Source organism: Hyperolius riggenbachi, chromosome 8 (assembly GCF_040937935.1).
Source record: "Hyperolius riggenbachi isolate aHypRig1 chromosome 8, aHypRig1.pri, whole genome shotgun sequence".
Taxonomy (NCBI): Eukaryota; Metazoa; Chordata; class Amphibia; order Anura; family Hyperoliidae; genus Hyperolius; species Hyperolius riggenbachi.
Window position 1 is genome coordinate 29087873 of NC_090653.1, and position 11827 is coordinate 29099699.

Consider the following 11827-nt stretch of genomic DNA (forward strand, 5'->3'; position numbering starts at 1 on the left):
ACATAACACCAGTCCTGCACTTCCTTCACTGGCTACCTATAAAATGGAGGGTTCTATTCAAGATTGGCCTACTGACTCACTGAATAATCTGGGCCCTGTATACATGAAAGAAATGTTGCAGCTGCGTAGCAATCCCTGCAATCTCAGATCCACAGGTTCTAATAATCTAGTCATACCCAGAGTCCACTTGGAATCTTTTCGTCCCAAAGCCTTCTGTCATGCTGCCCCTACGTTTTGGAACTCCTTACCTCAACAGATCAGGACAGCTCCATCCCTGGATGTGTTTAAATCCAGACTGAAAACCCACCTGTTCAGTTTGGCATTTGCAGAAATATAACTTTTGTTGTGTGAATACTTCATCCTACTACCAATTACTGAATCTGAGAGAGCCTAAGCGCTTTGAGTCTTATGGGAGAAAAGCGCTATAGAAATGTTATTGTATTGTATTATTGTATTAAGTGTGTTGTTGGAGTGCTGACTCTCTTTGGAATGAGTTAGCACTCCCAACAACAACATTTGCTTTAATGTTGGTGTAGGACAAGTCTTTGTGAATCTGTCAAGGAAGAGTTGGCCAGGGTAGGAATTCATGAAAATTTAAAATACCTGATCCAGCTGGGGAGTCAGATTGATTGCTGCATATGAGAAAGGGCACTGGAAAAGGGAGGTGCTTTTGGGATCATCCAACCTTAGTTAAAGTTCCATCTGCTTTTTCACTTCAGGTAAACCCGAATCCACACAAGTATGAACTTCCCAAGCCCTCTCATCCCTGAAGCAACAACAGAAGTGCAGAGAGGCCAACTTGTGTTTTTATGCAGAATTTTTGGGCACATTATCGGAAGTTGCCTCATTAGACCTGGGGGTAATGTCAAGGAACTTACTCATGAAAATATTACTTAGAGAGACCTTTCATCAACTTGTATTTTCTGTTTGCTTATGTTTCAGGCCTAAAAATGGTCCAAACCATTCTTGATTCTGGAGACTACTCCTGAGTCCTGCTTCATAGATCCCCAGTTTGCTCGTCACTTCGCATTACAATCCTCATTAGAAGTAAACCACTACCTATCTAATTATTCAAAGGCTCCTCAATGAAAACTTGGCCATTTGTTTAAGAAAGTTCTCCATTATTTGTTGACTCAAGGTCATAAAGAATATTGTTTCAATCTGATTAATTCACCAATCTCTCCAGTTATCTTGGGAATACTCTGGCTCAGTGCACATAACAAAAAAGGTTCCCAATAGGACTCGACCCTCCACAGATGTATATCCAATCTTTTATTGCATTTCAATGACAGTAGTACAAGAGCATAGCAACAGCATGATGTTTGGAACGGAGGCCCTTTCTCAAATGCATTTGAGAAATGGCCTCCACCCGAAACGTCATGCTGTTGCTATGCTCTTGTACTACTGTACATAGATACTGAGGAGATTAGCTATCCTTCACTAGATTAGGCTTTTAAAAGGAAGCTATCGCTAACCTGACTGGTCCTACCTTTTCTCATTAATGAAACGTGCAATTTTTGTGGTGAAGTCCATATTTGGTAAATGTATAGGACTGGTCCTTATGTATTACACAATACTTTTGCATATTATTGTGTTTTAATGTATACCCCAAAATGTTATACTTTTTCTTCAGAACAGATAGGGCAATTCCATTAGGAATGTGTTATAGGTCTTGCAAGATGTCATTTACAAAATGCTGGTAGACTGCAGGGAGAGTACAGATATCAAAAGACGTTACTATGTTTTTAAAGTGGATGAAATGTAATTGGAATTCAGCCTTCCATTCACCTCCTTCTTTAATGTCAACCAAAGTATAGGCTCGTTACAGATCCAGATTAGTATAAATATATTGGCTGTCCCAAGCCTGTGAAACAAATCAGGAAATAAGGGACTTACTACTACTGGACTTACCATTGTAGATGTGAGAGACACAATAACAGAAAAATAACCCTCAAAAACCTGGTGTCCCAAATTCAGAGCTTGGTGTGCATTGCAATGAGGGAAATAAGTATGTGATCCTTATTAAAAAGATTACTTTGTGTAGCGTGATGCCCTGTGAAAGCATTTTCTTTTTAATTGTTTATATGGTCTTGGTTTTGTTTGTATGACAAAAAAAATCAAAAATCCTTCAAATTAAAATTGAATTACAAAAAATTACAAAAAAATATGACTTTGTGCTTGGTGGCAAAAGTCTGGTAGGCAATTACAGATGTCAGACATGTGTACATTATAAATGTTGTATGAAGCACGTACGTTGATTTAGACTGGCAGCTCTAATAGGCAGGTAAGGGTAGGTAGGGTGATCTAAGAGCACCCTGGAGTGAAAACAAAAATCACAGAAATACCGGGAGCCCCAATAGTGTAGTATGTCAAACAATTAAAGCAAATGTTAGAGAAGAATGGGTACTCCCAAAGGGAAGTTGCGGGCAGGCAACCAACCACTGTAGGCTAGTGGAGATGCACAAACCCGACACCACTCGGGTGTCCAGTCTAACTAGACATGGCCGCTGTCTTGGTACATAATAGCTCTAGATGGTTGTAGGGGTAGAAGGCCCTAACCAAAAAGACTACCTCTCCTGAAGGAGGGTGTGTGACACAAAGAGGGATAAGAGGAGCCCAGGGGATGATAAAACTGTGTTAAAGACAGTTAAAGTAGAAAAGGTGAGGTGACTCATTATCTGATCTTGTCACCTTTGAGGTAAGCCACCCCACCTTTTCTATTTTAACTTTTTTAACACAGTTTTATAATCATCTGGTTGAAAAACAGGAAAAAAACGAGAGCCAAATCTAGTGTAGTATGTACGACCAATATGGAAAAGGTATATAAATGAGAATATACTCACAAGTGTGGGTCACCACGCAGGCGACCACTGTAATAGCAGGTGGGGAGAATTATCACCTGACCCCACTCAGGTATAAAAAGTCGCTCTCTATAGAAAGAAAAAAATGGGGAAACACCCCTCCACCCAGGGTGGACAAGATATGAATAAAAATGGTTAATAGAGGCGCCAAAATAGGATAAGATGGGTTAAAAACTGTTTAAAAAGGAGGGGGTGGGTGGATCCACTACCCTCACTAAAAATGACCAGGCTAAATCAAGCCGTAAATAATGCAAGAAAATATTTATTAGTCTCCAAATACAGTGCAACGCGTTTCACGGGCACACATCCCGCTTCATCAGGCAATTGAGGTAGGAGAACACCAGTGTAGGTCAATTGAAAGCTAGAGCGCCTCTGTAGCCTACAGAGGCGCTCTAGCTTTCAATTGACCTACACTGGTGTTCTCCTACCTCAATTGCCTGATGAAGCGGGATGTGTGCCCGTGAAACGCGTTGCACTGTATTTGGAGACTAATAAATATTTTCTTGCATTATTTACGGCTTGATTTAGCCTGGTCATTTTTAGTGAGGGTAGTGGATCCACCCACCCCCTCCTTTTTAAACGGTTTTTAACCCATCTTATCCTATTTTGGCGCCTCTATTAACCGTTTTTATTTATAATCATCTGGGCCCCTCCTACCCACCTCGTTGTCTAATAGGCAGGTCTCTCTCACATAGTTTAACTTCTCTATATGTAAATGATTGTATCAGCTCTGCTATTCCATCATTATTTACATTATACATGTATTATTGACAGTGGTAACTTTACTTTGTCCATATAATAACAGTAATTATACTTATTTACATCTATACATGAATAAAAATAAAATAAAATGTCAAATATATAAAAGCAAATGAGTCACTTTTAGGTGAAAAAGGTATGAAGCTGAATAAAAACGAATGACTCTGGTGTTTGTTACTCTGATTAGGTATAGTTACATCGGCATAGTATCACTATCAGTATGACGTATTGGTGGAAGACAGACCTGGAATGGGAAAAAATTGCATTTATATACATATAGGTATATATATATATATATATATATATATATATATATATATATATATATATATATATATATATATATAGGTGAAGCAAAATATATGTATGTCTTCATATCGGAGATGAGATAATTACTGCATTATGTACTTTGGGTCTACTGTACATGGAAATAAAAAGTTTTTTATGTGCAGTGAAATATTGCGATTTAAAACAGGAATTGTAAGACTTCACAAGAATGCGTCTCAGTAGTAGCTATAAATATGTACGTATTTATACAAATATATTTTCTTTTCATATTGAAAGACAGCAACATGCTAACAGAGCCAATGTTTCCAGTACCAGATTAATTTTATAGATGGGTGTCCCTTTATTGACAAGGAAAATGTGCCTTCAGGACATGCTCTTTAAATATGTCATCTTTCGCTGTAAAGCTGTCTTCACATCATTATTTTTTAGGCTGTAGATGAAGGGGTTTAGCATGGGAACCATAGCTGAGTTGAGCAGAGACAAAAGCTTAGTGGACTTGAAGGTCCCACTTGGTGTGAGATATTGGCATACAAGACTTGTGTAGAGTAGACTGACAACAGTGAGGTGAGAAGAACATGTGTAGAAAACTTTAGACCGCCCTGTACTAGACCTAATTCCCATTATGGTGGCAATGATGTGGACATAGGAGATAAAGGTGAGGAGAAAGGGAATGAAAACTGAAAGTGCCCCCACTGTGAAGATCTCCAGTTCAAAAAGTGAACTATCACTAGAAGTAATATTTTTTAAAATCCGAATGTCACACAAGAAGTGGTTAATTATGTTGGAGGAGTAGCAAGAGAATTGCCATATGATGACCATTAAAGGAAGGATTTCTAAAAGACCAATTACCCAGGTGAATGTGGCCAAGCCAGCACAGACTTTACTGTTCATGAGAGACGAATAATGCAATGGCTTGCAGATGGCAACATAACGGTCGTAGCCCATGGCTGTAAGCAATATCATCTCATTACCACAAAACCATGCAAAGAAAAGTACCTGTGTTGTGCATTCTGTTAAAGAAACTACATTATTTCCTGTTACAAAAATAACAAGGATCTTGTGCAGTGCAACAGTGGGAGTAACAATGTTTAAAACAGACAGGTTACACAGGAAGAAGTACATGGGAGTGTGGAGAAGAGAGTCCAGGGAAACCAGTAGTAGAATGGTCGTGTTACCACCAAGAGTGATGAGATAAATGAGAAGAACCAGGAGAGAGATCAGAAACTGGTACTCTGGAACATCTGAAACCCCTTTAAGAAGGAAGTAGGTCACCATCGTCTTGTTTTTCATTGTATCCTCATTTATGATTAAATGTATGCTGAAAAAAAAACAAGGTTACATGCCTTGGAACAGAAATGGACCCACTACAACCACACACACAAGCCAGAGGGAGCCAGGAATCCACAAGGCACATATAGACATCAAGATGAAAAAGGTTCCGCTGCACCAGAGGCTGGGTGAATAAAGATCTGCATTTATTGTCACATCAGTGGATACAAAGGATAAAAAAGCTCACACGCAGGGCCGGGCCGAGGCATAGGCTGGAAAGGCTCCAGCCTCAGGGCGCAGTGTAGGAGGGGGCGTACAATTCATTCAGCTGTCATTCCTAATTGTGTATGAAGCAGAAAGAAATAAGAAAAGGGGATACATAGCAGTGACTGCAAGCCAGATAACTAGATATTAAGGTGTTGGGAAGGTTGTGGGCCCTGTGGCTCTCTAATAGCAATCAGTGTGTGACGGCTGGGGTGGGAGGGATGGAGGGGCGCACTTTGGTGTCTCAGCCTTGGGTGCTGGAGGACCTTGTCCCTGCTCTGCTCACACGTACCAGGGGTTAATGGCCCCTTAATCATAGCTTAAGCACAAGCTATGATTAAGGGGCCATGAGCCCCGATATGCGTGAGCTTTTTTATCCTTTGTATCCACTAATGTGACAATAAATGCAGATCTTTATTCACCCAGCCTTTGGTGCGTTGTGGATACCACTCTCACTTGCAGGGCCGGGTCCTCTGGTTCAAATCCCACCCAGGACAATATCTACATGGCGTTTGTATGCAACACTGGGTCCCTTTTTTTAAAATCCCAGCCAGTGCACTATCTAGCCAAAATACTGTCTGGACGGAGTTTTTATGTTCTCCTTGTGTCTCTGTGGGTTTCCTCTGGGTACTCCGGTTTCCTCCCATATCTCAAAAACACGCAGAGAAGTTAATCCTCTTCCCCTTGAAATTTGCCTACACTATGAGGGACATTAGACTATGGGGGGGGGATTAGATCGTGAGCCCCTCTGAGGGACAGTTTAGTGACAAGATGTAATAATTTGTACAGCACAAATACTAAATGATAATAGTACACAATAAAAATAAATAAATCATCGGGAACTGTGTTAGATCTCAGGACGCAGGGTACAAGTCAGTGACATGGTAAATAATTATAGCAATTTCAGTATGTTATAAAAATGCATTATTTTCAATATGCTTATCTGAAAACATCTTCCGCACAAAGTCCTAATGCCAGATACTGGCAACACAGAGAGTAAAAATACTTTAATAATATATACTGGAAGTTAGCAAACCTGTGTTTCTGTTGTAACAGACTGCCACACTGCATTGCAACTACAGTACTCTCCAAATATTATCTGCAGACTACATGGCTTCAAGATGCTCAGTATTTCAATGTGCAGATGAATTCAAATGTAAATGGATTTATGATGACTTGTAAGCTTTTGCAGAGGGGCAATGGAATAAAGTAATGCTCCTTGAGCAGGCTAAATTCATGCTTCTTATACCGTTGTTCCTATACTGTAACATCCATTTTAACACACCTTTGCTGAATACTTCTTAAAGGACATCTGAGGTGACATGTGACATGATGAGATAGACATGCGTATGAACAGTGCCCAGCACACAAATAACCATGATGTGTTCCTTTTTTCTTTCTCTGCCTGAAAGAGTTAAAAATCAGGCAGGCAAGTGACAGTTTGTGTCTGGGTCGGGACTGGGCCGGACTAAAGCGTAACCCTTAGTGATAAGGAATTGCAGACATAAAACACTTTCCTGGCAGTAAATGGCTTCTGAGAGCAGGAAAGAGATAAAAAAAAGGGTCAAAAACTTAAAAAGTAGATTTAAATTTTAAATAAAACTGTGGAATATCTTAAAAAGTCATTTTTAGGAGAAGGAGGATAGATACAATTGTTTATTTCATCAGTTTATTTTCACCTTGTGTGTCCTTTAAAGCAGCAGGGTGAGCCATGCTATGCCAGGGAAAAAAACAAATTTATAAGTAGATAACCTTGCTCTACTTACATAACAGATGTATTGTACTGTCCACGTTCTGATTTCAGTGAATTTGATATAGTTAATAAAGATAATTCTGTTCCCGGAATTTACCAACTTGGAAACTGCACTGTCATAGCAAGCTTGCTTTTTAAACACATGAGCACACAGGCATAGATCGCGTTTCAGGTTCACACTGAACTACACTCAGCCAATCAGTGAGGAGCAGGAATGTGGGAGGGGTGATTACAATCTACCCTCTCGTTGGAAATGTACCAAATAGAGCCAGGCCGACTGAGATAAGATTTATTAGAGCAGAAACATTTCTAAATAGATTAGAATGCTTGCAGTGCAGGGTGAGGTTCCAGGCTGCACAATGAACACAGAGCAGTGGGTAAATGGAATTTGATTTTGTGGCTGACAATCCCTCTTTAAATGTTGCTTGTGACAGTGCGATGGTGGCATTCCATAGTCACAGATTCTTGCTGTAGATGAACGGTTTATATCCTCTTTGAAGGCCTGATAAGTCCTCTGTGAGCTCCATTCCCTGAAGGTCATCCTGTGGTTGTTAGTATAATTTTCAAAATAATATTCCTAAAAATTCCATAAGGAATTCAGTGCAATGCTGTACATAATGTTACTCGATGGATTCAGATGACACAGGGTATTAAAATGATGGGTGTTTGGGCTGAAGTCAATGAGCGACGTTTATTGAAATATTGACCACCAGCGATGAGTGAAAATAACGAAAAGTTCCAGAAAATGCTTTTGAAAATTGTATTGTAATGTGTTTGAATTTTTCATGGTTTTGCGCTTTAAAAAACTCAAGCGGCACAGCAGTACAGAGAGTTGTATTGTGTCACCCGTGCACATCAATACAGATGACATGCATGCGTGATACAAGAGCACATGATCGCACAGCACCCGACAATTCACTCACCTTTATTTCATGTCCTCACATGACAGCCACTCCATTCCTCCTCACTCAGGACAGCAGTGCCACCTCCTCCCTTCTGCTGTGCAAGTCAAATAAAACACTGCTGCTCTCCTGCCTCCCCCATCCTCACTCATTGTCAGACTCCTCACGCAACACAACAAGCTGTTTTTCCCCAATGGTGACCTCTTCACTTCACTCCCCCTCCTGACACTGTAGTATAAACACAGTACAAACATGCTGCCCCTATAATCTCACCTTGCTTCATGAGAGAACCGGCCCTGGACATCAGACATGTTTTGCATCGTTTTAGTCACTGGGCCTAATGCACGCAATTATAATAGTATAAAATAGTATTTCTGTGCATAGACATGCCCAGACTTTGCATGGCAATATTACCCTTACTATCGGCAATGTGTATTGTGAGTTATGCTGGGAGTTATGCTATAAGCGCAACCTCCAGTACTTGAGTAGCATGACCATTGCTAAGGACGGTAACGCGCACTACTAATGGAAACTTTAATTAGTAACGCATGTTATCATAGCAACGGTTGTGCTAGTCGAGTACCGCGGGTCAGGCTAATTGCATAACTTGAGTTACACAGTGCCGATAGTAAGGGCAAAATTGCTATGGGATGTCTTGCGTGGCAACATTACCACAATTTTGTGCATGGTATCAATAAAAATCTTCGGCTCTAAATCAGATTACCATCACCATGCACTAATATAATCAGAGATACGCTTGCCAAAAGACGTTAAACCATAATAGGGATGATCGTAGTGAGCATTCTACACTACACTAGACATACGCGTAGTTTTCCTGCAATTATGTGTAGCTAAACTACAACTATGAAATCAGATTTGAACTACGGGGGAAAATCATAACTACGCATAAAAATGTGAAAATGACGTGTAGTGCGTATCATAGTTGTATGCGGACGAATATGCCCTTATGCGGGAAAATGTCCACATTAATCGGACAAATGCGCATGAGTGGAACTCTTACATGCGTATATTCCCCTTCCCAATGCGGAATTTTATACGCATAGAATGGGCAATTACACTTCTGGGCATGCGCAAGCGACAATTTAATCCGTACGTGTCAAAATAGATGCATTTATCGCATTCGTAGTTGACTTCGCAATACACTGCAAACTGTGCGTAGGAGCCATAACTACGCATAGCGGTACTTCGCTACGTGAAAATTCGTAAACGTATTTTTTAAACTACGCATTCAAACTACGATGCATAGTTGCGAACTACGACGCGTAGTTACGCTTTGACGTAGATTCTGCTCATCCCTGAACCTTAATTACAGGGTCTAATTGAAGCATCACAGGACCAGCGGCTGGTTACTTCCCTGCCGGCCTCCCTCTTGTTTATAGATATACACAGTTTTCAGGTAGCGTGTCCAGCAGTATAATTCAGTGCACAGTTAAAAATGATAAAAAAAAGATACATCTAAGCGTATCTATCATCAGCTGGTTTATTGCAGCAAAGGTTAAAACATACAAAGTCAAAGGATAACTCACATACAGGCCCTTCTGACAAGGACCTCAATGAAACACAGCGTATCAAATCACAGGATGCCGTCCAACCAAACGTCAGCCACGCCTCTTTTTATTTCTCCCCCTTTCTTTAAATTATCATCAACAATCTGCAGACTCTTTTTATGGGGAATAACTGTATACAATGATGTGACAACACCTGTAACTAGTAAATCCCCTTCTTGTATCTGTATTGTATCCAATGTTTAGTATCCTTGAGGAAATTGGGTATCTTTTTCACTTGAGGTTGAAGAAAAGTCTATGTACTCACCTATTCTTTGTGTAAGGGACCCCACCCCAGTTATTATAGAAAAAAGGGAGATTACTGCTACACTGCACACTGCGAGACAGTGCTGGACCCCAGGCAGCCAGGCCCAACGAAAACGAATAGAAAAACTAGGACGGTCCACAACAATGTCTCTGCAAAGCACTCAGTTTTTATTCAGGACAAATCCTCAGTAAAGTAAAAAGCACAACGCTAGCTGTACTGAGGATATGTGCTGAATAAAAAGTGAGTGCTTTGCAGAGACAAATGGCCTCAACTCACTAAGCTTATCTTCTGTCTTTAATAACGTTTCTAGAGTTATCAGCATGGTGATGAGGCATGTCGTAATCAGGAAACATTTTACCTCAGGCTAACCTAAAGTTAACTCTTCTGTCTTTAAGTTAAGGTGAGATCTCTAAAGTTAACTCTTCAATCCTTAAAATAACTCCAGAATTCTAAAGTTAAAGACAGGCTGTTAGTTAACTGCGTGCGAATATAACTACAGAGGAGATAGCTTAACTACAGAGGAGGTAACTTAACTACAGAGGAGGTTACTTAAAGGAATACTATCGATGTATGCATTTATTTTTAAATGCAGTATGTTGTAGCACACATTAGGGCAAGTACTAGGAGCTATTTGATTCCTCACACAGCTGTTCCTCTCAGCTGTAAAATCCTCCGTCAGTTTTGGCGTCAGTGTTGGATACAAAATGTATCTAATACTGAGCTCCCAGAGGGCTAGACCATGTCTCTGCAAAGGGGAGATGCTATCAACTCCTCAGTTTATAGTTTAATTATCACCTTGCTGAAAGAATCTTGTTGATATGGTGGTAAGGGGTTAAAGATTCTAGCAATGTGTGTTTATTATCTTTGCTTCTCTTTACTGATAAAGATACTAATAATGCTAATTGTAGACAGTGGTCTGCCCCTCTCAGCAGTTTGTAAAGTGGATGCAGCCTGGAGTGAATCGCCTCAAGCAGGCAGCCAGTCTGAGTGTAAACACAGTCTATTTCTTTAGCTAGTTATATTCCAGCAATATTACAGCTCATTTAGTTACCTGTTACCACCTCAGATAAGCCTATTTCTCCTCATGTCTGCTGCATGCTGTGAGTGACACAGTGAAATATATTTGTGAGCTGTGTGACAGAGTAACCAAGCAGCTCAGGGTGACCCAAACTACTATAAGCTGTGTGAGAAATGAATTTTTAAGCAGGGATAGTGAGAGAGAGACCTGGGTGAATAAATAAAGTGCCCCTAGCACTAGTGGTAATGTGTACACTAATATAGAGTATTAAAAAAAAGTCGTTTCAATCGATAGTACTCCTTTAAGGAATGAAGAGGAAAGATAACTCTATCACTGTGTGGTGGCAAGTTACTGTATCTCTTGACTTATTATCTCCAGCATGATCTTAGTGAATTGAGGTCATTGTTGCAGACCATCCTTGTTTTTTCACTTATTATAGGCCGCCCCGGGGGGTTACTTGCATCTTTATGTATCTTGGGGCTAAAATATATAACTGGGATCCAAGGGGTGGTGGGTACCAGATACTTCTTAGTTGTAATAATAGTATTTTTTTCCACTTCCAAAAGAATTCTGGCCAACTTATCTTTGTATTTATTCGTAAGGTCCCCTTGTCATAACCTGAGCGGTTCTTGCCTTTTTCATGATTGCTTATTCAGTAAAGGACCAGCCTTTAAAGCGTTGCTATCATATAAATCCGGCATAGCTGGGTCTGAACCCTCTATAACAGTAATTATAGATTGATGGTATACCTTGAAATGAATCAGAGCACTCAGTATATGATTTTATATAAAAATTGTATTTGCTTACCCTACAGCATATATACACAATATGGACAGTTCCAAGTAGTGTTTCCTTCCAACAGTATTCCATCTTATCAAGG

The 11827-nt window shown here is 40.1% G+C and overlaps 1 protein-coding gene across 1 annotated transcript; it reads right to left on the bottom strand.

The window, feature by feature from the left end:
• Positions 1-4271: 4271 nt before the first annotated feature.
• Positions 4272-5183, bottom strand: LOC137527238 (olfactory receptor 6C3-like). Its single transcript, XM_068247744.1, has one exon. The coding sequence runs from the start codon at positions 5181-5183 to the stop codon at positions 4272-4274; it is 912 nt and encodes a 303-aa protein (XP_068103845.1).
• Positions 5184-11827: the final 6644 nt, after the last annotated feature.

Excerpts from the sequence above, each read along its gene's own strand:
- LOC137527238 (XM_068247744.1), bottom strand. The coding sequence starts at position 5,183 with ATGGTGACCTACTTCCTTCTTAAAGGGGTTTCAGATGTTCCAGAGTAC.